At 42.4% G+C, this 27,864-nt stretch overlaps 1 protein-coding gene across 2 annotated transcripts; it reads left to right on the forward strand.

The window, feature by feature from the left end:
* The first annotated feature begins 81 nt into the window (after positions 1-81).
* On the forward strand, positions 82-22,989 carry KDM4A (lysine demethylase 4A). Of its 2 annotated transcripts, none has more exons than XM_005521066.3 (22): positions 82-179; positions 493-645; positions 839-1,014; positions 2,197-2,311; positions 3,082-3,275; positions 4,685-4,734; positions 5,234-5,337; positions 6,382-6,519; positions 7,380-7,630; positions 8,405-8,595; positions 9,510-9,859; positions 11,590-11,710; positions 12,281-12,459; positions 14,696-14,900; positions 15,189-15,265; positions 15,997-16,052; positions 16,835-16,943; positions 17,872-18,060; positions 18,758-18,928; positions 19,378-19,497; positions 20,092-20,184; positions 21,202-22,989. In XM_005521066.3, the coding sequence occupies exons 2-22, from the start codon at positions 508-510 to the stop codon at positions 21,340-21,342; spliced, it is 3,168 nt and encodes a 1,055-aa protein (XP_005521123.2). In that variant the 5' UTR covers positions 82-179; positions 493-507; the 3' UTR covers positions 21,343-22,989. The 2 variants fall into 2 exon arrangements, with proteins under 2 accessions (XP_005521123.2, XP_014106230.2); XM_014250755.2 differs by having other exon boundaries at positions 94-150.
* Positions 22,990-27,864: the final 4,875 nt, after the last annotated feature.

Here is a 27,864-nt window from a genome sequence, read left to right on the forward strand (position 1 = left end):
GGCCGTCGAATTCTTATTGGCTGCGAAACGGGCAGCGGGCAGCGATTGGTTGCGGCGGCGGAGGGAAGAGGCGGGGCAGCCGGGCGGGGCTCGGGCGGAGCGGAACGGTTGCGGTGGCGTCGGCGGTCCGCAGGACTCTTTGGGCGCGTGGTGCGGAGGGATACGGTGATCGGACGGTGGTACGAGGGTCGGGTGGGGGCGGCGGAGGAGCAAGGCGCGCTGCCGACGTGAGCGCGACGGGCGGGGACTCGGGTTCCGCCGCGCCGGCCGGGCCGGGCCGAGCCGGGCCGGGCGGGGGGGAGGGGGGTGAGTCGGTGGCGTTCTCCGCCGTGAGAGGGAGAGCGAGCCGTGGGGTCCTGACGGGCACGCTTCCTCCGCCAATGAGGAGGCAGGACCGATGCGGACCCCGCGGCGATTGGCCGGCGGGCGGGAGGGGCGGGGCAAGCGTGGTCTCCCCCCCCCCGCAAGGACACCCCCGCCTCCTGCGCGCAGGGCCGGCCCGGCATCATGGCCTCGGAGCTGGAGAGCCTCAATCCCGGGCAGCGCATCATGACCTTCCGCCCCACCATGGAGGAGTTCCGCGACTTCAGCCGCTACATCGCCTACGTGGAGTCGCAGGGCGCCCACCGCGCCGGACTGGCCAAGGTGCGACACTCCCTCTCCCCCCGGGTGGAGGCCGGGCCGCCGGCCCCGGGCCGCGCACCGGCCGCCTCCGCCCTTTGTTTACGCCGCGGCGCCGGTGGGGCGGGCGCGCCCCGGCCGGGGCCCGGCCCGAGTTCCCCGAGTTTGACGCTGTCCCCGGCCGCGGCCCCCGCTCCCGGCCCGTGTGTCCCCGCAGATCGTGCCGCCTAAGGAGTGGAAGCCGCGGCAGTGCTACGATGACATCGACGAGCTCGTCATCCCTGCGCCCATCCAGCAGGTGGTGACGGGGCAGTCCGGGCTCTTCACGCAGTACAACATCCAGAAGAAGGCCATGACGGTCCGCGAGTTCCGCAGGATCGCCAACAGTGACAAGTACGGCTAGTCCCGGGGAGTTATGGAATGGTTTGGGTTGGAAGGGACGTCAAAGATCATCTGGTTCCCCACTCTGTCAGGGGCAGGGATTTTTTTCTCAAGAACAGGTTGCTGAGGGCCCCTTCCAAGCATGCTTTGAACACTTGTAGAGATGGGGCATCCACAGCTTCCCACTGGGGTCAGGTCCTTGGTACGTTCTGGGGCCAGCAGTATGAACATCATGCTCTGGGCAGATGAGGTTGCTTGTACAGCAGACTGCGCGTGGGAACCTTTGTCACCCGTGCAGCAAGATGATGTGTAATGGGAGCAGAACTTTTTGTTTGTGCTGTGGGCTCCTGTCTGTCTGTCCCCAGTAGCTAGACCATTGAAATACTTAAGTAGTGGAGAAAGGAACGTTCATGATGTTCATGTTTTATTTTCATGACATAAAAAAGGAGATGAAGAAAAGATCGCTTGAAAAGGAGTTGAAGCAAAATAGCCTTTGCAGTAACTAGAAATAGCATTGGAATTGCCAGCTATAGTTGGTCCATCATAGATTGTTTTATCTTTCAAAAGCAGTACAGACCAGATATTTTAGAATTCTGTTTAATAGAATAATTTGATGGAAGTTACTGTTTTACATTATATATGTAATTGTCTGGAATCTATGTATATAGGTGCACATTAAATAGGTGTTAATAGTAAATTTGATCCCCCAGTGCTACAAATAGTCCAGTATAAAGTTAGCCAAGAATGGGCATCAAGAATAGTTATTTTTCTGGAAAGCAGAGCATGTTTGACCATGGTACGCCTGTGGAGGTTTGGTAGTTTCACAGTGGCAGAAAAAGTTGGGTTTGTTTGGTTTTGCTTTTTAAGTTGTTCTTTGTATCATTTCTGCTTTTCACTCTGTTGTTGCTTCTAAGTAGCTACAGCTAGAAAGTGAAATTGTTCTGACCCCAGAAAAGTGCACAAAGCAAAAATGAAAGTAAACTGAGAAATGGGGAAAGTAATTTTCTTCCTGATACTTCTGTTCCCAAGTGTCACAGAAACAGAGCCATGAGTGCTTACACTGTTTATCTGGCTGGTAACACACATTAGGTATTTTTATTGTAGCTTTCCATTTTTTCAGTCGGGGAAAACATTGGTTCGGGCTTGTCAAATATCAAACTGCAAAGTCTTTAGTATCTTTCTTGTTTTTTTCAGGTACTGCACACCCCGCTACACAGACTTTGAAGACCTTGAACGAAAATACTGGAAGAACCTTACGTTCAATGCTCCCATCTACGGGGCTGACGTTAATGGCACGCTCTACGACAAGGTACGGAAACTGTTCTGGTTTTCAGGTAACAGTTATCCTGGTATATTGCATTCCATAAATACTAATGTGGCATTTGACTCTTACCTCTTACCTTTTGGAAAGACCTAATGATAGCATAGTTCCAGCTTCTGGAGTAGGCAGCTGACAGAGGTGGCATTCTAAGGGACCTTTGCTAGCACTTCATTGTGGTGCAGTTCAGTTTAGGAAAGCAAAAACCTCTATTGCCCAGGCATTGCTTTGTCCTGAAAGGCGTGTGAGGGAAGTGTTGATCAGCAGATCTATGCTGCTTTGGTATCCACTGGTGTATGTATTTTTGTGGGACACCACTGTAGCTGTTAGGTGGTAGGATGATAACTGTCAAGAGACAATTTGCATTCTGCTTGCTTGTCTCCTAAATTACCGTGGTTTATTCTTTTAAAATATGTTTGGAATGAAAAGTGCTTTTGTTCAAGAGGTTTCAGACATCAGCTCAAACTCAATCAACATCAACTATTGTTCTCTGCTAAGTCTGTAGCTTCATGATTATTTCTCCTTTGTAGTCATTATGTTGACTGGTAATTTTTTTTCCCCTCCTTAAAGGCCAACAAGCAATCACTATGCAAGCTACCATGCAAAACTTGGGGTTTAGGTGAACTAGCTCACAGCTTGAGCTGTGTAATTCTGTGATGTACTGTTTCACAAGTGTCTGTTAAGCTTTTGCAAACTGTCATCTCAGCTATGTGGTTTTGTACTTTGTAATCCTTGTTTGACACGAGGCTTGTGCTTTTCAGCATGTAGATGCGTGGAATATTGGCAGATTGAACACAATCCTGGATGTTGTGGAGAATGAAAGTGGCATAACCATCGAAGGAGTGAATACTCCTTACCTATATTTTGGAATGTGGAAAACTTCATTTGCTTGGCACACTGAGGACATGGATCTTTACAGTATTAATTACTTGCATTTTGGGGAACCCAAGTCATGGTAAGATTTTCTAAGGAATCTTCTACGTGTAGAAAAGCAGTACCATAAAATATTGGAGTCAAAGTCACGAAGCTAAGAGTTTACTAAAATAATTACCAGTATTCTAGTCTTGCACTGAAGTTCTATCTGATGACAAGAACACTAGAAATCTGTAAGGACCTGCAGAGCAGTGCATGTCCTCAGTAGAATTTATTTGGTTACCTTCTAGAAGGGTCTAGTTGATTTCCTAATGTAGAGGGTTCTTCTGAATTACAGTATAGCATGGATGCTCTCTGCTGTGGTGGAGCCAAAACTTGGCCCAAATGCTTATCATTTCCTGAGGCTCTAAAATGACCGTACAGAGGTATGGTCACACAGGCACTGGGGAAGTGGGCAGTTCTCAACAGACTTTGAACTGTAGCTGTTTATCATATACCCAAACATCAGGCTAGCAGATGTCACTGAGTGGTTTGTCCAGTGTCTGAGCTTTCTTGATTCTTTTTAGGAGAGGCTTTCATGCCTTTCTGTTCACAAATGAATTTCTCAAGCAACTTCAACTATTGTTTCCATGGCATTTTTGTTGGAAACAAGTAATTTTGGCTGCCTTTTATTACAACTTTGAAGAAAAAAATAATAGCTAGCACAATGTGACCCATGAACAACCCCATGCAGTGGCAGTAGCAGGGAAACATGAAACAGAATAGTTCAGTCTGTTGAACTATTTGGCCATTACTTCTTCTACAGTAGTACTTGGAAGAAGTGAGTTTTGCTGGTATCTTTGATTAATTTGGCAAGGAGTCCTTTCAGAATACAGCACTGTATTCCAGAGTGAAAGCAAACAAAGTGAGTTGATTTATTTATTTTAGACATACCAGACAGGAGTTTTGTGGCACCCATACAAAGGTGTGTACAGGGAGAGACATAGCATTAAAGAGCACTCCATGAGTTGTGCACATGTTAAGGATGTGGCACCTGACTTAGTCCCATCTTTGTCTGAGCAGCTGAAAGAGGTGACTCACTTTTCTCTCTTGCCCTGTGTTCCTCCTTGCACTGAATATACTGGAGATTACACAGCTGTGAACTGAGACAGTTCAGTAAGTTCTCTTCACTTTCTCACTGCAATTTGTGTTTTGCTGCACAGATCTGCTAATTATGTGCATCAGACTTTTTACTTCCTTGACTGCTTGAGCAAAAGTTGTTGAAAGAAATGGTTAGCTTTTGGGTGTTGATTTTTCTTGGAAGAGAAAGGTAAAAGTCCTCAATTAAGATTTTTAGCTTTATATCAAACTTTGAAAAAGACAAGTGTAGAAATAGAGATTTTATTTATTTTTAAGTGATTCACATCTTCACGACTAATGATGATTTCCAGTCAAACTTCAAAATTTTGTTGTTGTCACTTGAACTTAACAGACTTGTTTTTACAACTGCAGGTACTCCATCCCTCCAGAGCATGGGAAGCGGCTGGAGAGACTTGCGAAAGGTAATCAGTCAGTTCATGTCCTGCCTTTTTCTAAAGATGGGATGGACAGCTGCAATGGGTTTCAGCTTTTTTAGAGAGCACAGGTTGGCATGACTGAGCCAATAATTTGCCTTTCAGGATATAGATTACATTACTTTTGAATGTTTGCTCATAGGGTACACACAAGAGAAATAGTCACGTTGCAAATAATGAACTTGTGGTCTGTCTAACCTTTAATGAGAAAATCCTTAGCTATTGATTATTAAAACTGGAATGTTATGGCCAAGGGAGGATCCTTCTATTTGAGGTCTTTCTTACGTTCTTTCAAACTGTCAGCTGTTAAAAGAGAAATCTTGGGGAGTTGTCATTTTTCTTCAGCATGCAAACTAGCACACTTCAAATAATTTTTCCCTACTTGTAGGGAAAAATTGTCTAAACAGTAGTTTTTCATAAAACTGCTGAAAAATAAATGTAGTTTGAGCACAGTGGTAACATCTCTCCTTGTCTTTATTTTAAACAGGATTTTTTCCAGGAAGTGCCCAAAGCTGTGAAGCATTTCTTCGTCACAAGATGACTCTCATTTCTCCATCAATTCTGAAGAAATACGGAATTCCATTTGATAAGGTGTAGAAAAGTAATCGTGGTTTTACCAGCTTGATCAAGAGGTTCCTGCAGCCTTGTCTTGTTTCTGACAGCAGCCAGTAGCAGATGCTTAGAGAGGAAAATAGAAACAGTCAGGGTATAACGCAATCCTTCCTATTGTACTTCCATTTATCTGGCAGTTGGGGCCTGAAAGAGTTTGAGACTGAAAAATCTGTCAAAGGCTCCTAAAAACAAAAGCTTGGTTTTCTGCAATATTGATTTTTTTAAAATTTTTTAACTTAAAACTAAACATTATCTTCTGTGTTAGATTCACTTCACTGTTTAGATGTGTATTCGGTGAAATGAGATCTTTCTTTTCTGTTTCGAATTTGTCCATGCTAATTTTGTTTGTTGCAATCTGCTTCCTCAATAGAAAATTAGGGTTGTCCTTATTAATATTTTAATGACATCAGTAACTTTCTAGGCTCCCTTAATGACCTGCCATTCCCTCTCTCACACAGAGATGCTAAAGATCTAGTCTTGGAATTCTTATTCAGATATACTGTATCATCTGCCTGGGCAGCTGAAGGGTTCTGTTGTCATAAGCCTTTACAGTGGGGAAATGTTGAAGAGGAAGACTGACTGAGAGTTGTACTCTAATGTGAACAGCAAAAGAAAACAGCAATAAATTTTCAAGTTCTGTGTGGATAGAAATTTGCTCAACCTTAGATAACTGTTCAGCCAAACCTCTAGTGATATAGATAAGTATCTTTATGAACTTCATATAGATGGTGACAGAGTATTTTGTATGTATAACCATGTCTATGCTAAATAGACCAGTTGTGCTGTGTTTTAGTAAAAAAACTGTTGAGCGTGGCTTTTTAGTAAACAGATATTTAACATAAGTAGGAAAGTAGTGAAGGTCAGTAGCAAGTCTGTCCATTGCAGTAGGGAGCTCCAGCCACCATCTGTGAGTTGGATTTTTGGATGTGCTGCAGAGAGGGGTACAGAAGCTCCTTTTAGTCATATTCACCAACTACCTTCTTAAACTCTGAATAACACTGTGATGTCTCAATTGTCTTCTAGGTGACACAGGAGGCTGGAGAGTTCATGATAACCTTTCCTTATAGCTATCATGCTGGCTTTAACCACGGCTTCAACTGTGCTGAATCTACCAACTTTGCTACTCTTCGCTGGATTGAGTACGGGAAGCAGTCGGTGCTGGTGAGTGGTCTGTTGCCGTCATTAAGCTCCCATTGTTAGTTTTAAGAGAGTGGTTTCAAGCCTTTTAAGATGTGACCATCTCGTAAAGTAGCAACGTCCAGGCAAAGTCCTGCTTGATGCCTTGTGTCAACCATGCATGCAGCATGCTTTGTAACTTTGTAACTTTTTTTGTAAGTTTGTGCAGCTCAAGCGAAGCTTCAAAGAAAGGCGTGGAACTGGTTGTGGTTCCAGAGGTGAAAGAATATGCTTGGTGGGCAGAGCTCATTACTAATTTTCTCCAGTATTTTAACTGTTATTTATTGACTGTTTAGCCTTGAATACAACTTCAGTAACTTAAATGACTTATCAAAATAAGTATCTTGGCTGAACCTTTAAATTGAATAGCATTATATCCCTGTAGAGGTGCCTTAAAACAAGGGTTATGTTTTCAGAAGCTACATTGAAGTGAATGCTTTGAAGCACTACCTGTAACCACATTTGGGTGAGGGGAATCTCTACTGCTCTGGGTAGGCCCTGTGTGGCTCTGATTTCTTCATTATAGTCTCTGGTTTTGCAGCCTGTTTCTGTATGAGCCCATTTTAAAACACTCATTTTCTGCCATCAACTCTGTAAAAATACCTATGAGTTTTCTTTCCTAACTGTTGTGATAACATCTGGTTTTCTGTTTCGTGTTTTTTGCTGGCTTTTCTGACATTTTTAGTAACCTAATATATACCCTTTTGATTTCCTGGGAAAGAATCTTGGGAGTTCTGAGGCTCAATTACATGTCACTGTGTGATTTTGTTCCTTAAAGTCTTGAAAGCAAAATGCTAGAGAAATGCAGAGAATGGCCTTACTTTAATTATTTTCTGTGACTTCAGTGCTCATGTCGGAAGGACATGGTGAAGATCTCCATGGATGTGTTTGTGAGGAAGTACCAGCCAGATCGTTACAAGCTTTGGAAAGCTGGGAAGGACGTGACTGTCATTGACCATGCTCTTCCAACCCCAGAGGCAGCAGAGTTCCTTAAAGGGGATCTCATGCAAAAAGTCAAGAATGGGAAACACTGTGCTGAGGAGATGGAAACAGAAGAGGCTTGTAAAGAGGAGGTGGATGGGGATGAGACAAAAAGGTACTGCTTCATATAGTCCTCTGCTTTTCTATTGGATTCTTAGAATTTGAACCCAGTTGTAATTAGATGTTTGCCATTCTGATGGAACAGTGAAAGTTAGCAATAATCTTTTCTTTCCTGGAAATAGGGTTTACTCTTAATATTTTTTACTATTTAGGTCCACATTAATAGATAGCCTGTGGTGAGCAGGAAACACACCAGCTTGGAAGGTAGTTCTTCATCTTGGGACAGACCTCCAAAGCCTGGATTGGCAGTGTGTACCCTGCACTGACAGGCCAGAAGAAAAAGAGGGAGTATTGAGATTGTGAGACAATACTTGCTAGCAAATTCTGGTACAGTCAGTGCTGCAAGCTGTGGCATTGGCGTGGAGTTCCTGGTTGCTGAAGGTCAACAGCCTAATCATCTTATATTTTGCAATTTAATCTTTTTCAGTCAGTACCAGCTACTGATCCTAAAGCTGTCTTTGGTGGTGGATCTTTTTGTTGTTGCTTTGATTTGTTTGGAGGGGGGGTTTTGTTTAAGGTAAAGAATGCGTTGCTAGAGCATAGTTGCCTTAATACATGATTAACATGCTGAGAAGTCAGCTCTAGGGATTACTGACTTCTCCTCTATAAAGGCAAAGAAAACACTTCAAAATAATTTGGAAACTATTTGGCTTTCCAGAGGTTGTCTCATAAAACACTGATCCAGACCAGACTGTATTTTATGCATTCACACAGAAATTTAACACATTTACATGTTTGCTAACCTGACATAGGGATTTGTCTTCTGCAGCATCCCCAAGCACCGCATAGGAACAAAAAGGCACAGGGTCTGCCTGGAAGTGCCTCAGGAGGTGAGTGAGAGTGAGGCCTTCCCTAAGGAGGAGCTGAGCTCCACACAGTATGAAGCGGATATGGCAGAGCCTTGCGAGAGGCCCACAAATGAATTTGTGCAGCAAGGTGAACAAAGGCTCAAACTTCCAGGTAACTGTGCTAGGCTTGTCTGGGGCACTCTTCAGTATGATGCTAGTTGGCAGGATGCTTTTGTGTCCAAAAAAGCAGACACTGGTTTGTCAGAGCCACTGCTAGCCCCTCAGAAATTTACTGTTATACAACTTGAAATATAACCATTTTCTGGTTTTTGATTTTTACTCTTTATTTTGCCTACCTGCATACAGAAATATATGGGATGCCTCAGTAGTCTAAGCTCCTTTGTAACTCTTGTGCAATGTGACCTGTTTATAGGAATTGCATAGTATAATGTATACACACTTCCTGGTACTGTGGGTCTGGTATGCTTTATAGGTGTGTTACTTGTAATTTTGTAATGAGTTGGCTGGACAAAATTCATATGGCTTGTAATGGATGAGTTATCCTTGCTATTAGGGGAGGAGCAAGGGGCCTATGGAGCAACACCAGAAAAGGGAAAACAGGTGATGCCCTCTCTTGTATTTTGTTTTCCAGCCCTTTGCAGCTTGTATTTAGTAATCTTTTATTGGTTTGTGGGGTTTTATTTTTTTTAATTAAGTCTTCCATGAACATTTGTAACCTCTTACCCACAGTAGTATATGTCCAGGAGTTGGGCTGGTTTAGCTATATACATGTCTGTATAAGGGATCATCTCTGTTTATTTTGAACTCGCTGTGTCTTCTGGTTTTGTTTGATATACCCTAGTTCTTGTGACGGGAGAGGCAATGAACAGATGCTTTTATTCTCTCCCTGACTAAGCCATCTATGACTTTTTAGGTGTTTGAATTAATCATCTACTCTTTATATGACGTACTGTTGCTTTTTTGTGTGTAGGTGTTTGCTTTTCTATGTGGCTTTGTGCAAATAGTTGCACAAATGTTCTCTTTCTGCCCAGACTTCAGAAAAACTCAGTATATCCCTTCTTCCAGATGGTGTGGAGTCAGCCAAATTTGAAGAATTGAAAACGGTGAAGCTTGAGGTGGAAGAAGAACAAGAAGCAGCTGTACTGGATCTCTCCATTTCACATGCTTCAAATTCCACTTCAGTGTTGCCAGCTTCAAAGCAGAGTGCTACATCCAGTGTTCAGTCCAGCTCACCTGCCTATTCTTCAGACTCTGAATCATCTGATCTGTTGGCAAAACAAACTCTTCCTGGGCCAGCCGGGGTGTTCACAGTCCACAGCTATGCTAAGGGGGATGCCAGCGGATCCGACAATGAACAGACTTCAGGGAAGAAAGCCAGTGCCACCTCCAGTGTCAATGAGCAAGAACTGACAGAGGTATGAATGGCAAAAGAACTGAAAGCTGGAGGCCTGTAATTCCATGGTCAGGAATTTGCTGTGACAAAACTTCCTATCTGTGCAGATGAGAATTTCATCCCACTGGTGTACGCATAGCAGGTTGCACCTCTGAGTTTGGCTAAACACACAAGAATTCAGGTGAAAGCCTTACATACTTAGCCTTTCAAGTAAGCAAGGAGATCACCTGTCTTGAGAACTTCTCTAAACTATTTATGTGCTGTAATGGAAAGGATAGCTTCGTGTTTTTGACATGGTAGCGTTACAGGATGATTGAGGTCATTTTGTACTAAGAGACACCTGTTTGTACCTAAAATGAATCTGATTTGTTCCAGCCTTTATTGCAAGCACATTCATGTGATGAGGGATTTTTAATATAAAATTGCATACATGGGTACATCTCTGTGTCCTTTTAAAAGAGGAGAAAGGATGCAACAAAAATACTGGTTGGGAGAATGTAAATCTGAGTGTTTAAAAGCTGCCAATGAATGTTTTACTAAACAACCTAAGAGAAGAATTAGAATCTTACCTGCTAGACTCTTTCCAATATTTTGTTTTCCTCTTTAAATCTGTGTTTAGAGAATGGAGGGCCAGTAATGACTTCCTAAGAAGTCAAGCATTACACCAAAGGAGCAGCAGATAGACCAATCTTGATAATTAAGCTGAAACTGAGAGATTTGCCATAGCTATTTAAACCAAAGGTTCTGTTGCCGATACAGACGTCTCCATCGCATGCTTTGTACAGGGAAACGGTGAAATTTTGAATGGGTGTGCATTGTTTCCCCCAGAGCAGTGTACTTCAAAACAAATTTTCCATTAGGTGGTAATTGGAAATGCTAATTTCAATATTTCTTAGAAGTCTTGTATCCAACTCTGTGTAAAGAGAACAGAGGTAATGAATATTATGCTCTCTTCTAGCTTCTTTTATGAAAATAAGATATTTAAACATACATAAGATGCATTTAATCCAAGATTTACTTCTGCTTTTAAAAGAAAAACAGATTTTTAAAATAGGGTAGGTTCTTGTCTAGAGGGAGATTTCCTGGACTGTTGAAATCATTACCTTTACTGCCCTGCTTGTCAGGTTAGTAGTAATTTTGTCAGTGTGTCACTTGTTTTTGTATGAGGCTAAGGGAAGAGGAAATAGCTGTTGTTGCAATCTCCTTCCAGTCTGTCTGGTAAGACATCAATGCAAGTAATAAGCAGAAAGGATGAAAATGTCCTTCATTTAAAATAACCCTTTTAGTTTGAGATGTCTATGAGCTCTGTGGTTTTTTCTAGTTTATTTTACTCATTTTTTTACTTTTTAAATTTGGAATATTTTAAGTGACACACAAACTGAGGCTTCTCCAGAATCTGATACTTCTTATCATGGCTCTTTTAAGTTCAGCCATCCAATTTGTCCTTCTGTGTTTCTGTCTTTTACATGATTCTTTAAAGAAACAGTGTGAAAAGCTACACTGGGACCTCTGAAAAGTGTCCATCTTACTGACTCAACAGAGCTAGTACAGCTCTGTCCAGTTTTTTCATAACAAAAGTGCTCTGTGCACTTTGAAAAAGAGTTTAGAACTGAAGTTACTTTCTTAGAAATAAAACTGTGGAAGCATGTGTGCATTTTGAAGAAGTTTCTCTAAGTTCAAAGTTAATTGCTTCCAAAATGGTGTCAAAAGTGCACATGCTAACTGACAGCTGAATTGCTTCTCCTGGTCCAGATGGGAAAGGAGTATGTAAGCTCCATGAAGGAGAGTAAGAAGTCCAAGGGTCGTCGCCAGCCGTTGAGCAAACTCCCACGTCACCACCCACTCCTGGTGAAGGACTGCATCAGTGATGATGGTAAGTAAAGCCTTTTGCTCTTTGGGAAATTGGAAAGAAGGTCTCAGCTTCAGTGGGCAGTGTGGGATATTTTAGTAAGTAACTGGTGATAAAGAGGAGTCAGTAAGTGACACCTCTGCCTCCTAGACAAGGTGCATATCTCATTGTATCATTAAACTTGTTTCTCAAGTGGTGTCATCTTCCTTTCCTGTACTTTTCTTTGGAAAGAAAAATTAAACCACTACAAGAGACTGTTGCCTAACTGCATCTGCCTTAGAATATTCCAGTCACTGATGTAAATATTAATGATTTAAAAAAAAACAAAACCCTAACACTAAATTCTTTGACTGATGGCTTTAGTTTTGATGTAGATGTAATTTGGAGCTGGTTCTGTTCTCACACTGTTGCTTGATTAGTAGAAGCCTCTTAGAAAGGAGACTGAGTTACTGGCTTCCATCACCCTTCTGTCAGTTTGCTTTCTGGCAGTCTTTCTTTCATCTCCATTCATTGTTTCTTGCCTTATTTAGTTTCATTTACAAGAACATCTATAAAAGGCCACATAAGCACTGTGTGAATGCTCTCTTATCACAGAGGCATCAGAGCAACTAACTCCTGAAGAAGAGGCTGAGGAGACAGAAGCATGGGCCAAGCCACTGAGCCAGCTGTGGCAGAATCGGCCACCAAATTTTGAGGCTGAAAAGGAATACAATCGCACCATGGCCCAGCAGCCCCCATACTGTGCTGTTTGTATGCTCTTCCAGGCGTATCAGGTATGAAACCAAGGCTGTTCATGCTATCACAGAGGTAACAGAGTAAACTATGTGCTGCTGTGGCACATAGTTTTAAATATGTGGGTTGGTTTATTGCCAGTTAACAAAAGCTCTGTCAATGTTGCAGTCTTCCCCAGGAGTTGTTCTAGGAGAGTACAAGTGGGTGAACATCCTCACACCTGTGATGGGCCCCTCTGGGTTCCCAGGGGCTCACTCAGCTGGTCAGCAGAAGCTTTTGTGTTTTGTGGCTTTTGCTCAAACCACAGAATGGAGCTCAAATGTCGCTAGAACTGACTAAAATCTCACTTCTCCTTTGCAGACTGACTCCTTCATTTCTAAAATCTTTTTATGAAAACACTTTAGGTCCTCTCATAGTACATGGTCTTTGAGGAGCTGGCAAGGCAGAAAACCTTTTAGTTAAAAGAATTTAGGGTTGTGTTTGTAAATGGTATAGATTCAAAGCTGTCTTGTCTTGTATCCTTGACAGTAGCGTGGGATGGGTGCAGAAGTCCTTTGTCACATTGAATAAATGTGCAGGCAGGAGTCCCTCACTGAATTTTTTGATATACCTAAGATAAATAATTTTAAGGTAGCTTGAATAGTTGTCTGCATGTTTGACCTGCAACTTTGAGATAGTTTGACTCTTCCCATACACTAAGCATATTTGATTCATTTGTGATGACTGTGTAGTTGTGGTGGCACTAGAAACCTGTTTGGAAAACATGTGGAAAACCACAGTTTTGGAAATAAAGACCTCACATTTTTGTTGAGGATTTTGATTTCATATAGTTCCTAATTTTAATGAAAACCACAGACCATAGTTTCTGTTCAGTCTTGCTATTTCTGTCTGAGAGTAAGTTCTTAGGAATGGAAATTCTACTTAGGAACTGTGTGGCACATGAGGATTTCACGTGCAGAAAGGTATAAAGTTAAAGATTTAAAGATAGTTGTAGTTTTCTTAAGATCTTTTTTGTAAGTTGCTGTTGAGCAGAAAACTCATAGCTGCAGGTTTTCAAATGTCTGTCTACACGAGGCAATGGAGCAGAAACTCTTCCAAGATTTGAGCTGTGGTTAGAGTCTTTGTTCCAACTTCAGAAAGTCTGTAGCAAGTCTGGAAACTCACTTCAGTTACCCATTCAAATAAAAAATTGGCACAAAATGCCAGACAAATATGCACTTTTCCTTTGGGAAGAAGAAGAGTATCTGCTGCTTTGGAGAAAAAAAGTCATTATTTTCTTCAATTTTGTTACAGATTTCTCTGTCATTTTGTCTTTTGCTTGACATGCAATATAAGTTTAAATCAGTAAGTTTTACAGAATTAGACTAAACAAGACTTGTTGAAAACATGTCCATTTCCTTCCAACTGTGAGCATTACCTGGACTTTTTCTCCCTAGCTTTTGAGGCACTGTAGGAGGGACAGTGCAGATTGATTCTGCTACTGCAATTTCTGCTAACAGTAATTTTAAAAGATTAGGCAAGCTATTTTGTGGTAGCCTACAAGGTGCAAAAGATGGTTTAAACATTTTTTCAAAGAGAAAGATTAATTTTTGTTTAGCTGTTCAGAGGAGTAGCTTGAATGGAAATATATGTTTGTAAACTTTGTATATCTTAGCTGCTTGATTTGACACTGCTTTAGAAGAATAAAATACAAAAGATTAGCCTGAAAGTCTCCTGAGCTTTATATGGGAAATTGCATTTTTAGTCTGCTTATTTTCCAGGAACAAATTAGTTTTAAAGCCCACTAGACTTGGTCAGAACTACACAGGGAAAAAATAATGGGGATTGTAGTAGGTGTCTATCTGTGTTTTGGTAGTCCTTCCATACTGAGGTAAGATAAGTGTACACTGATGGATAGTAGTGTTGTGATCCTCTGTATTACAGAGGGAATATGCAGAAGAGGTGTTGCCTGTAGAGCATGAGGTGGGGTTGGTGATTCCACCTCTTCTGTCAGAAGAGATGCAGTTTAATGTGTATCTTGTTGCTCATTAGAGGGATGCAATTCAGACTTTAAATTTAGTATTTGAGTAGAAAGTAATTTCATTCTGAAGCCATAGCAGCTGAGGATTTTATAAATGTAATAATAAATAGTTATAAACATAACTCTATTTTCACCTAACCTACTGATTCTATGATCTTTCAGTACCTTATGGATATATGTATGAAATTATATGTGAGTAAAAATGATGTGAGACCATTTTACTTGTAAAATTTAAATTCCCTATCCATCCCCCACAGGCAGAATGTGAAGGCAGCAGTCAAAACTCTGGAGTAACTCCAGCTGTTGTGGATGGGAAGATCCGAACTAAACCCCTGATTCCTGAAATGTGCTTTACTGCAACTGGCTGCAGCACTGACCTCAATCTTTCCACTCCCTACCTGGAGGAAGATGGAACCAGTGTACTCATCACCTGCAAGAACTGCCATGTCTGTGTTCATGCAAGTGAGTGCACCCAGATGTTACCCTAAGCTCTGGTGTTCTCTGTACTGAGACAGTACATCATAGCAGACCTCTGTCAGTTGATCTAATGTACAAACAGACCAAGGTCAGCCCTTACCAGAGGAGTATATACTTGGGTGCTGGCCTGTGGGATAGGCAGTTAGCTGCACAGTGGTTTCAAGTACACAGCATCATCCTGGGGCTCATCAATTTTAATTCCTGCTTTATTTCTGGGCCCAAGGGAGATGGGTTTGAGTTTAAATGAACTCTTAAATGAGATGTCTGTTCTAGGTTGTTATGGTGTATCCCCTGAGAAGGCCACTGAAGACTGGATGTGTTCACGGTGTACAGAAAATGCGTTGGAAGAGGTAAGGTTTTTCACAGGTGGAGTCTGGTACATCTGGGAACTTGGCTACTAAGTTAATTCACATAGTGTTGTGAATGTTGGTTTTTTAATTATCATGTGAAAAGAACACAATTTAGAGAATATTTAGGAGCTAGTCTCTTGTGTTTTGGTACTTTTAAATCATAATGATATCCTTTTAACTGATGCAAAACTGCTGAGCTCCCTTGAGTCAGAGGGAAGATGTTCTGCATGAATGTGGGAATAGCTCCATTGTCTGTCTGAATTTATGGTAGCTACTATTTCTAAGCCAGAAAATAACTTGTGTTTATAACTAGGCACATGTATGTTTGCATGTATGCACATGTGAAGAAAGCAAGAAGAATGGGATTCCCTCAAACAGCTATATAGACTCTAGGTCAGTGGAATGGGTCAGCCTTTCGATTATTATTTCTTCATGTTTGTTCTGGATCCTTTTACACATCCCCAAAGGATATAGGGTGTTGCAGGTGTAAAAGGAACCCATAACAAATAAGTTGACCCTTCAGTGGTAGATTCTGCTTGCCTTCAACAGACTTAGAGTCTATATTTGTTGCCCTAAGGGCATTAACTTTTGAGAGCTGAGGAGCTGATCTGTACAAAGTAGTTAGCTCTCTTCTGACAGCAAAATAATTTTCTACCTCTGGATGTGTATTTTGAGGTGGAAGTTCTGCAGCAAGTGTGGTGCACTAGCTAATGCTTTCTTCTTTACTCCAGGACTGCTGTTTGTGTTCATTACGAGGAGGAGCACTGCAGAGAGCCAATGACGACAAGTGAGTGTTTCAGATTTTTTTTATTTTAAGGAGAGGCTGAGTTCCTAAGTACCAGAGGGTAAGCTGGTAAACTGCATTTGGTGTAACAGGGTGACCGACAACACCCTTCACACTTCCTGTGTTCATTGTGTTCTCATGCAGCAATTCTTACCTCTTTAGGTAATGCCTGGTTCTCATTCTGTTGATAGCAGCTGTTAGTTGTTTTACATTTGATAGTGCAGAGCTGTAATATGCAGAGGCATAACCTACCACGTAAAAATAAGGTCCCAAATGAGCTAACATCTCTCAGTACCTTCTCTACAGAGGATTTTGATTTTCCATCTTATTTGTGGTTACAGTAATGACAGAGGGCAACCATAGTTTTAAGTAGCACAACATTGAAATTCAAGGTACCTCTACAGCAAAATGTGCATACAACTGCCTGTCCTGTGTCCGTGGTTGTGGTGAATTATCTAAAGTTATTTGATGCAAAATAGCAATGGGGCAGACTTGTAGCACCGTGAAATAACAAACTTGGCCAGGCTGCCGTTATCATGCAGGAGTTACTAAATTGCTTTCCTGTTAAGCCTGTTAATAGTGGATTTTAAGTATGAAGAGATTTTGGTTTTGCCCTACATGTGACCTGTTTGTAGCAGTAGGAAGATTACACTGATCATTCTCACAGGTTATTTACTGTGGTTTATATGGCAAACTTGAACAGAACTGTATTCACTTAAACTCCAAAGCATCCTCTGCTGGTCTAATACATATTAATTTATTTTTCCTTTCTTCTGTCCTGACAGGTGGGTTCATGTGATGTGTGCTGTGGCTGTACTGGAGGCAAAATTTGTGAACATCGCAGAACGGAGTCCTGTAGATGTTGGCAAAATCCCCCTGCAGCGTTTCAGACTGGTAAGGATCACCTGTGCTGCATCAGGGGTGTCTGTAGTCCATTCAGAATTTGAGGGGTTTTGTTTATCCCATCAAACCCAAGTCATCTTGGTTCAGTTTCCAGACTGAACTGTATAATCTGCTCAGCTCTGTGTATGAGAGATGGCAGTTGTCCCTATTGCCATTTTTCAAAATCTTTCCTTGTTCTAGTGTTTGTGTTTATGCACATGAAGAGCCAGCAAAAGGGACACTGTTTTCAGTATGTGGCAGATAATATTTATACAGTGGTGTAATGGTGATAATTTGTTGTGCTTGTTTTCTCCTCCCTAGTATTCCACTTGCTTAGTTGACTGCTTTCAAGCACTGGATGCTTCAGGATATGTGAGGCATTCCTATAATGGGTGAAGGTCTTCAGCAGGAAAACAACTCTACTTAACAGCTCAGTGTTGGAGGGAAAATGACTCTGCTTTCATATGCATTGCAGATAACATTCTTTTCTTACATCTGCCCAGCAGGCCCAATTGAGTCACTGGTAGTAGTGACAGAATTTTAACTGTTACCTTTGTGGTCATTTCCCATTATTCTAATCTTGTTTCTTGCATTTATATAACTTTTTAGTCAACTGCTGAAAGGCCCTATTGAGTTGGAGCATTGCAAGCTGATCTAATCTTAGATCTGTTGCTGGCATCCTTGGGTTGCATGCTTTGTGCATGTTGAGCTGGTAGATATTTAATTTACATTTTTCCTCTGTTGCATTACTTTTATGAATTATTGTCTTGTCATAAACTAAAACTGGTAGCTGCCTACTTCTGTTTAGTCAGAAAGCAGCAGTATTTTCAAAGAGGCTAAATAATGGCTAAATGAGCTATTATATGATAAGCTGCTAGTGAGCCTTTGGTGTGGGATAAAACCTAGTACCAATCAATAACGTCTAGTTTCCTGTCCACAGAAATGCATCTTCTGCAAGAAGAGGAGAAAGAGAATTGCAGGTTGCTGTGTACAGTGCTCACATGGTCGGTGTCCCACATCCTTTCATGTCAGCTGTGCCCAAGCAGCAGGAGTCATGATGCAGCCTGATGACTGGCCATTTGTTGTCTTCATTACCTGCTTCAGGCATAAGACCCCATCTCAGGCAGAGGTGTGTAGGTGTGTTATTCCTAACATTTGAACTGCAGTGTGTTGAAGGCACTGAAAAGTTTAGTAGATTGTGTGATTATTTTGAAACATCACTGAAGGCTTGGCTGTCTCACAGTATGTAATGTAATCTAACCGTGTTGGTCTTGGATTCTGATCTCAGCCTTGCTGCTACTTTGATCTTTGTCAGGTCCTTTACTGTACTTAGGTTTGCAGACCAGAAGGACTGAAAGCATCACATCCCTCCTGTGGCTGTGTTGTAATGAGGAACACTAGTGAGATTTATGCTGTGATATTTAATATGCAGGAGTTAATGCCAGTGCTCCAGCAGTCTTCATGAGTGGTCACAGAATATCACATTTAAGTGATTGATGAATTTTTAAAGTTCCCATTCAGCCTTTTTAACCAAAACCACAACAATCTTATTAGAGAATGTTTTCTGTAAGGGCCTTCCGTTGCTCTGAAGAATGAGAACTTAATTGACTAAGTAAATTAAGGACAGTAGCACATAACAGATTAGACTTTAGGCATTTAAAATTCTGGAGGCAGAACTTCTCTAAAAACATTGCTGATGATGGCTTAAGTAGAGTAAGTCATCTGAATTAAAATGTTTTGCTTTGCTGTCTGCCAGCACTGGAGCCATGGTCTTCAACACATGTGTTATTGAGTCAGTGTATAAAAAGTGATTTTTCTCTTCTCAGCGAGCCAAGGCTGCACTCCAGGATCTGTCCCCTGGGCAGATAGTCATCAGCAAGCACAAGAATGGTCGCTTCTATCAATGTGAAGTGGTCAGCCTTGCAAAGGAGACTTTCTATGAGGTCAACTTTGATGATGGCTCCTTCAGCGATAACCTGTACCCAGAGGACATTGTGGTATGTTGTGCACTGGGGCTGTGGTACAGGACACATGATACAAGTCATATATACCTTTCTGCTGTAGAGCAGACACATCAGGGGATCTGGTAATTGTTCCCTGGGTGCTGTAGTGGCTGAGCTGTGCTCCAGAATGGCCTGAGGGATGTTACCTGAGGCCATATTGAGACAAGTATAACAGGGAGTGCAGCTAATCTCTGGCTGCTTAACAGTCGTAGGTTGGAAGGAAAAACTTGCTGATACTTGCATGCCATCCTCACATAATATACCTTGAAGATACCACTATTGGGATTTAAATAAATATGACATAAATAGATGTCTCTCAGCCTAGTTCTCCATGCCTAAAATTGAGAATTGCTGGGGTGCTGTGCCTTGGTAGTTTGCTGAATCTTCACATAAGGAAGCTGCTTACCTTTTCTTGTCTCTCCCATCTTCCCTCTTCTTTCTAGAGTCGAGATTGTCTTCAGTTAGGTCCCCCTGCTGAAGGGGAAGTCGTGCAAGTAAGATGGACAGATGGACAAGTTTATGGAGCCAAGTTTGTCGCATCACATGCTATCCAGATGTACCAGGTACAAAATTGCTGTCTGAAAATTCATCACTTAAAACAAGCCAACCATGTTAACAGGGTTGCTATAGGGGAGTTATGCTTAAACACTCCAGGGTAAGTTACTCTTAATGTGTTAGCAATGACAGATGCTGGCAACAGCTGCTGAAAGTGACTGCTTGCAGCTGTATGTACATGTGTCTACCTACTTGAAAGTATCCACTTCTGAAAACTGCTGGTCTGCAGTTCTTCATCAGACTCTGTAGTTTAAACTACTTAAAGTAAGTTTATTTTGCTTTTCTCTAGTGAGAGTGCACCATGCCTTTTATGCTTCCAAAGGGATGAATATTCAGGCTATATTAAAGTGAACAGCCAGACTGTCTTGTCAGGTGTTAAAAGAATATCCCAAAATTTGCTGGGCTATTATTGTCATGAGATTATTGAGGTTTCGATTCAATTCTGTTGTAGTGTGCATATAGCTGCATTTGTATCTTACCAATTTCAAGTGGTAGAAGATTATTTCACAAGAGAGTTCTGGGGAGAAGGCAACTTCTGCGTACCTGTGGCAGGGTGCTAATTTGTGAGACTTCTGACAGAACAACTTCTGGTTCTCTTCTAGGTGGAATTTGAAGATGGTTCACAGCTGATGGTGAAAAGGGATGATGTATATACTCTTGAAGAGGAGCTTCCTAAGAGAGTGAAGTCAAGGCTGGTAGGTAAACAGGGTGCAAATTCTACTAAAGAAATTTGTTTTAATTTGTGCTTGAACAGCAACCTGATCATGTGGCGGCAGCAAAATACAATCTGCTGCTCTCCTTAATCATTGCAAAGCTAAGTAGTTGATCAGGCTACAAAAACAAAGTTCTGTCTCAGTCTGGAGAGAATTTCTCTTTCTGCAGGGTTGTGAGTTTGTATCAGTCACAGACTGGGAGAGCACACTAATGCTTTTTCATGCTCGTATTCATAAGTTTGATTGTCTACTTGCACTGCAAAGAATGGCCAAGTTCCTTCACTTACCCTTTGTTCTGAGAAGCTCTTAGTAGAGTTGCATCAAAAGAGCTGGGTGTTTCTTGAGACTGTGAAATAATTCAGGTGGGAAAGGATCTCTGCAGGTCTCCAGACACCTGTTCTGAACAGGGGTAATTTTCAGAAAGGGCTGCTCAGGGCTGTCTCCAATTAAGTTTGGTTATCAATAAGGGTGGAGATCCCACACCCCATTTTGTTGCTTTACACTTCCCATTACAGAATTTGTAGTTACAAACAGCACATGGGGGTGTCTTGCTTTACAGTACAAACATGCACACCCCAATGCAGATCTATTGCCAGGCACAGAAGATGTTAGAGGCTTAAGAAAGAATGTATTAAAGCTGAATTCTGTGACCAGGTGTTTAAACATGCCTGCTCCATAAAGCAGAAATTGTACTAGACTGTTTGAAAATTTGAACAGCTGACTCTGTTTATTACTCTGAGAAAGCGATTGTGAATTTAAATTAAGTGCTGTTACATTTGAAACTTGAGATTCTTCAGATCTCTAATTACAGTTTGCTCAAACTTACCCCCAGACCTGCAAATCCAGTTTCTTAAATATTTTTCTTTTTGTGTTTGGTCAGTTTTTGAAGCAAGCTGAATGTTCCCATGTGTCTTGGCTTGGTTCTTACATGTAATAGGAGGGTGTGGAGACAGGGATTTCATCTGTGCTCTAGTGACTAATTCTGTCTTTTTCTCTTAGTCAATAGCTTCAGATATGCGCTTCACAGAGATCTTTGAAGAGAAGGAGGTCAGTCAAGAGAGGAAGAGACAAAGAGTGATCAATTCACGCTACCGTGAAGATTATATTGAACCTGCCTTGTACCGGGCCATCATGGAGTAAACGCTGCCTGTGGCAGAGGAAGAAGATGCCCAACCTCCCCCAAGGATTTAAACGTTCCAGTACAACAGGCCATATTTGGATGCTTTGAATCCAGGGTTTCTTCTGGGGTTTTGTTCTTTTATATTTTAAGGAAGCTAAAAAGCTGATGCTCTGCAGTAGCTGTAAGGCAGCTGTTGGATAGTGAAAGAGATCCCATTTGCTGAAGCTGATGCCTGCAGATTGCTGGTCTGAAGTTGGGTCCTTACCAAATAAGCCAGCTTGGGGATGCTGCTTTCATCTTGTTGAGCAGTCTTGCTTTTCCTTTAGAGACAATTTTGACAGGTGGCAAACTCTTTGGAGAGTTGTTGCTAGGAATCCTGGCAGCTGCAGAATAGTGTGGTCTGTTGTTTTAATTGAATAATGTTCCTGAATTTAGGAGTCTCCCTGGTGACCACACCTGGGCTTGAGCAGGCAGTATTACTGGTGCTGGAAATGGAACCTCTTTTATATTTATATCCATTTTTTGTCGCAAGCAGCTTCAGTCTCTTGTTTCTCAGCACCTCCTTTCTGTGGTTGGGCTGTAGGATGTTCAAATCTGAACAGAAAGGAGGTGCTTGTGTGAACAGGTGAAATGTGAAAATGAATCCTGTAGGACAAATTATTTAACCTTCCATTTAATATTTTTGTTCTGATAGTGCTTTTGACTTACTTAATCATAAGTTTAATTGTTAATAGTATGTGCCTCAGAACCAGTGAAATCTCTCTGGAGCCTTGTGAAGTGCAGCCTTCTAACAAGACTAGGTGTTCAGCTCCCAACAGACATGCACCTCCCAAAGAGTTTCGTTTGAGTTTCTCTAAGGCAATATGACTAAAGGGACAGTCCTAACTCTCCCTTCTTGAAATCCAAGCATCACAGTGTTGGGGATGACAGGGCAGCGGTATCTGTAGCAGTGCTGTTCTGGGGCAGCACTGTCTATCGTGTGTCCTCAGGCTTTTGCTTACAGCAGCTAATACTGGGTCTGAGACAGATGAAGTATGCACTGAGCTGTGTGTTATTACTGAAAGGCTGTGCAGTGCTCTTCTGAAGCAGGAGTGCTACCGTGTTGCTGTCTGGCAAAGGTTACCGTAGCATTTTTATAGAATATTAGGACACATCTCAATTGTGGTGAAGAGAATTTGCTACCCCAGCCATTGGAAGCTGAGTTGAGCTGGGTTATTAGGTGTACCTGGAAGATGTGCCAACTTGCTCCTATTAATTTAAGCATTAACACATCACAGTAGGAGCAGTGTAAGTACATGTTCCTTTCCCATTCTGTAGGAAAGGGATTTTAGGCTGTGGAGCAGATTGGCCACCTTCTTTTTGCATGGAATGATGGAGTGAGTTTTCCTACTGGAGAAAATCATGATTGTGTGTTCTCCAGAAACTGTTCAAGAGGAGAATTTTCTAATGAAACAGACCTAATGCATCCCTGCTTCTATAGGGACATGGCCATGTGTCTGCAAAGTCTGGATTTGTAACTTTTTTCCTTTTGTTACATAGGAACGCTATAAACCAAACCCTTCTGAAACCCCGGTGCATCAATTTGTGATTAGCAATAAAATGTAGTATTGAGTAGTGATACAACTCTTGATCAGAAAAGAAATAAACTGCAACTTTTATACAGTAAATCTTTATCCCTACATTTTTATAGGGTCAGGAGGATAAGCAGCCAAGATTTGCACAATCACTGTTTTACACTGCTTTACAGAGGTAATCTGTCCTACTTTTGTGGTGGAATACCTTGTTCATCAGTATTGGAAGGCTTAAACAGATTCTGAAAGGAGATAATGGCTTTCTTCTGCAGTTTTTGGTTTGTTTTATTTTGGTTTTTGTTTTTTCCCTTTTGCCATGTCTAAAACCCCTGGTCTCAGGGTATTAAATGTTTTTCTGATGAATGGGATAGTTGGCTTGATAAAACCAGGTCTCTTAATACCCGAGTCTGGTCGCTGTAGTTAATCTGGTCCAGGCAATAGGAACAAAATTGCACTTTGATATCTGAGCTTGTATGTAAGCCTCTGAAGTGATGTGCTGTGAGCAAATGTGGAGAAGAGCTGGCAGGGCCTTAACAAACTTGCCTTTGTTTTGTCAGAGTTAACTTGGTATTAACTTCTCATAGGATGAACACTACTGCGTGTTACTGAAAAACATACTTCTTGTCTCAATCTGCCACTCTCCCTCCAGAGAAAAGGTGCCTGCATCCAGACTTTGTCCCCAAACTGCTATAGAACTTGAGTGCACATTTTAGGTGTCACATGCTATGCTACCTGTGCTGCAAACACCTGGCTCAACAGCTTCATCCTAAAACGATGACGTCGTAAGAAACAGCTGGATTTGTTTGGTGGTTTGGTGTTCTTCCTTGGGTTGGTTCTTGGAGCTGCTCTGTACAGGGCCAAGAGTTGGATTTTATTGATTCTTTGGTATCCTTTACAACTCAGGATGTTCTGTTGTTCACCTGCAGCAGATTTTGCCACTCATCTCTGACAGTATTTAGTGACTTTTAAGAGCTCCTACACATAGTATTTGTTCTAGAACAGAAGCTTTGTTATCAGTTTCTGTCATGTTTTCTGCAGGTGCCAGATTTGCTCTTGTTGACAGTTGCACAGCTGACTGCACTGTGTTGGAAACCACTGCCATCCTGTACTCTGAGACAAAGGGCCTTCCCAATTTTCCTGTCAGTTCTTGTGCTGCAGCTTTCAGATGTGAGCACTCTATTTCCTGTTGCAGGGACTAAACTGCATTTTGGCTTCTCTTTGAACTTAAAATCAGTGACCCTGATGTTTGAGGGGACTTTATTATCGACTTTGCAAAAGCACTTTGATTTATGGTTTGAAGTATGTTTGCTAGAGATAGCAATAAAAGCTCTGTAGAGAGCAGCTGTCTCAACAGTACACAGGCTTTCCATTACCAAGACTTTTATCATGTCTGATAATTTTCTCCAGTGGTTGTGTTTTTTTTCAAAGTGTGTTTATCACTTCTCCAGCATCATTCCAGTGAGAGTGAGGGGCTGCCAGATTATCAGCTAGTCAGGTGTTCTTGAATATGTTCAGTACAAAATCATGCTCAGTGTGCGCTCTGGTGACCCTTTGGTCCATTGCACGTGGTGCTGCAGGCAGTAGACCTCTTCACTTTTCATGAAGCTTCCATCTGTGACTGGCTCAGGTTGGACCCACAAGGAGCAATTTTTGTATGAACAAATAGCGGCTTGCCCTTAATTCAGGACGATCTTCACAAGTCAGTGATAATTTTCATAAGATTTTAAAAGGTGACTATATTCTTTGTAAGGCACCCGCTTGCAGTAACATTTCTGCCTCTGGCTGGACTTCTAGGAGACCGCTTTTCTATCAGCAGACTTCTCAGATGACCAGAGGCAGAACTGTCAGTAGTGTGACCCATTCTCCTTGCTGCTTCTCTCTCTGGTGTTTTGAGCTGGGTTGCATTGATTCTGCACTGTTTGAGGAGCATAGTCACTTATCCTAAGGCTTCCAGTGCATCTCTGTTCTTCCATTCTTTAACTGGGCTCCTGTTGTCTGACATGTCTGCAGTTATGCGTGTTTTTAAATGAAATGTGGGGTGAAATCAAGACTGTATGTTGTTTTCAGTTTCCTCAAGAAATAAATCTAATTTTAAAAAAGACAGTTTGTAAACTAATTTAGGAGCTGAAGCAATGGAACTTGGAAATTCTCATCATGCTTCTAATTTTTCTATTAGCATTATGCTTTTCTAATATTCGTCTCCTTAATGCCTATCTAGTGAATTCTCAGGTGTCTTTCAGAGACTTAAGTGGAGGTCTGTCATTTAAGGACTCAGTCCAGCTTGGCTGTTTAACTAGAACAGGGGTGGAACCACAGAATCCTCTCTCATTGAAATACAGAGCTGAGACATCTGCAGCAAGAACCTTAGGTTCCCTGTGTAGCTGAGAGTGCCAGAAGAGGAGTCATCAGAAAATCTTACCTGGGCGCAGTCTCAGACTGCTCTGTTCTTTACTTTGGGGTTGACTCTTGAATTTCACAGTGCTGGTTAAGACCTGCTGAATTGGCAGTCGAGGAAAGAAGATTCTTCTACTTTAGCTCAGGGCTTTTTGTTACTGATACACCAAGTGACCTTGAGGAATTTCCTTATTGTAGGGTTATTTCAGTTCATATCTTTGAAATGTAATGTGCCAGCTTTTCTGGAGCCAGCTTTTGTAGTTTGGGGAAAATTATAATGGCTCCTTTTCCCTGACAACTTTGTAGATACTGCATAAAGATACTTCCAGTGTGAGCATTTAGATTAGTGTAAAGTGTATAGTATTTTCAGTTGAACACGAGCAAAGATGATGTTGTATTGCTAAAAGTCAAAATAAGCCTTTTTCCTCTTTTCCCATAATCAGTCTCCATTTTTCCATGTTGCTGTTAGGGCCGTTGAATAGCTTTAGATTTCTCCCTTGGATGAATGAAGAGTACAACACTTCAGGTGGCATTTGTTGCTTGGTTCCAGTAATGAACATAGCTGAAGGTGTGTATCTGCAGTTTCCTTTGACCTCACCAGAATGATCACCAGAGGAGTGGGAAACAATCACCTGATTGCTGTCTTTTGATGAAGCTGTGGCAGATCCATGCAGAAGCACTGCCACGGCCTCCTTGCTGCAGCATGAGTAATGTGACAACACCAGCATCAAAACAGTTCTGACAGCACCTAGCAAATGAGGGAAGTGTGTGGGAGGGTACTGGAAAAAGATTTAAATTGTATAGTATGCATCTTAATTTTGAAACAAAACTGAGTGAGGTAGGAGAGCCTGAGAAGAGGTGTCTTTGGCCTGGAATTCTGCATTTAGGAAACGTTCTCACTGTTATGAATGGTTCTAGTGGGCTGTGAACACCTTCAGTACACAATGCAGGAGAGAAATGAAACAGGCCTGCTGCTGGGCTCTTCTACCTCCAGTAAGTTACTGCCTGGCAGCATGGGCCCCTCATGCTGCCCAACACCCCAGGAACTGAGATGCTGTCAGCATTATCCACACTACTGGCTGCAGGAAGAGCTGCCTCCTCACAGGCTGTAGGTAAGGTGGGTGGCTGGTTTTCATATGCAGACTGAAGTCCTCCATATAGAGTTAGGAGCAAACCTGTCTTTACAGCCCAGAAAGTGTGCTATAGATCAAATCAAACTACTTCAAGAAGTATTGTGACTCAGTCTCACAGTCTTACTGAATTTAGGGAGGCTTGGCAGCATGTTGTACCCATGGACCTCCAGAGACACTTCAGACATGGGGATCAGATGGTTGTAGATGACCTGATACTCACTTGGACTCTCATTTCCTCAAGTGCTGCTGCTTCTCTTGAATACAGTATCTCTGCAACTCTTGGGTTACTTTTCTTGCCTATCCTCGCAGCACAGGTTAACTCAAACTTCATTCCTGATAGCCACAAGCAATTAAAAAGAAATGACAGTGTCCTGGGTGCCAGGATAGGGATGCCTTTAGCATGGGTGATAGGTGCTGATGGGCTGCAGGTACGGAGGAGCAATTAACTTACAGACAGTTCCATGGAAAACAGGAGTGGTGTGATGCAGGAGAGCAAGGAAACTGGTGATGGGGAGCAGCTACACCAAAGGGCTGAGCAGCTCGTGTGGTTGCCTGTGGTGGATGGCTGCCCAGGCCACTTGGGTCTGCAGCAAGAACACAGCTTTGCTTGTCCAGCCCCAGCAGAGCCAGGGTAGGATGAAGAGAGTAGTTATGTTGGCAGCCAGAGATGGGTCTGTCCTGAGTCCTCTCTGGCTTTCCCAGTTCCAGCTGGATAGATATTTCCAAACACCATTTAACAGCTGCTGACCACAGGGACCGGCAGAAGTGTAAATGCTCATATTCTGCCATTCTGTCTTTCATATGCAGAGGTAGCACAAGACATCTTGTTTGGACCCTCAGCCATTCACACTGTGGGGCTGGGGCCAACCCTGCTCTTCCTTGCTGGCTGGAGGGTGACTCCTGTGGGAGCAGATGTCTGCAGTGCAGGGAGACCCCCAACTTGGGCCCTCAGCACTGTGCAGAGCCTGGCAAGGAGAAAGTACAGAAAAAGAGAACTTGGCTCTTCTCCCTCCCCAGTTGAAGTGGGTGAGGGGCTGCCAAGGGCTTTACAGCAGGGAGAAGAAAGACAGCGTTCATGGGAGCTGCGTGACTGTGAGCTGGTGGGCTGGGAGCCAGGCACGTCATCACCTGATGGGCCAGCACACGAGGAAGAGCTTCTTGCTCCTCAGCTTCTCCAGAGGAGCCCTTTCAAGGGGTCACAGCTCAGTGCAGTGGTCTCTCCTGCCCCTCTGCCCTGCCTGTTCCAGGCTGGACTGTTACCTGGCCCAGTGCGCTGGGGAGGTCTTTCCTCAGTAGCCTGATTCCTTCATTGCTACCCTGGACCATGCTGGTTGAGATCCCTCCTGCCTGCCCATGTCCTCCACTCTGTCATCTTGTGGGTACAGATTTGGGGGACCTGGATCAGTCCTTTGGCCATCGGTGCAGAGTCTGCAAAGAAGCAGCC

Source organism: Pseudopodoces humilis, chromosome 10 (assembly GCF_049639895.1).
Source record: "Pseudopodoces humilis isolate 2021_Gansu_Grassland_sample_001 chromosome 10, ASM4963989v1, whole genome shotgun sequence".
NCBI classification, from domain to species: domain Eukaryota; kingdom Metazoa; phylum Chordata; class Aves; order Passeriformes; family Paridae; genus Pseudopodoces; species Pseudopodoces humilis.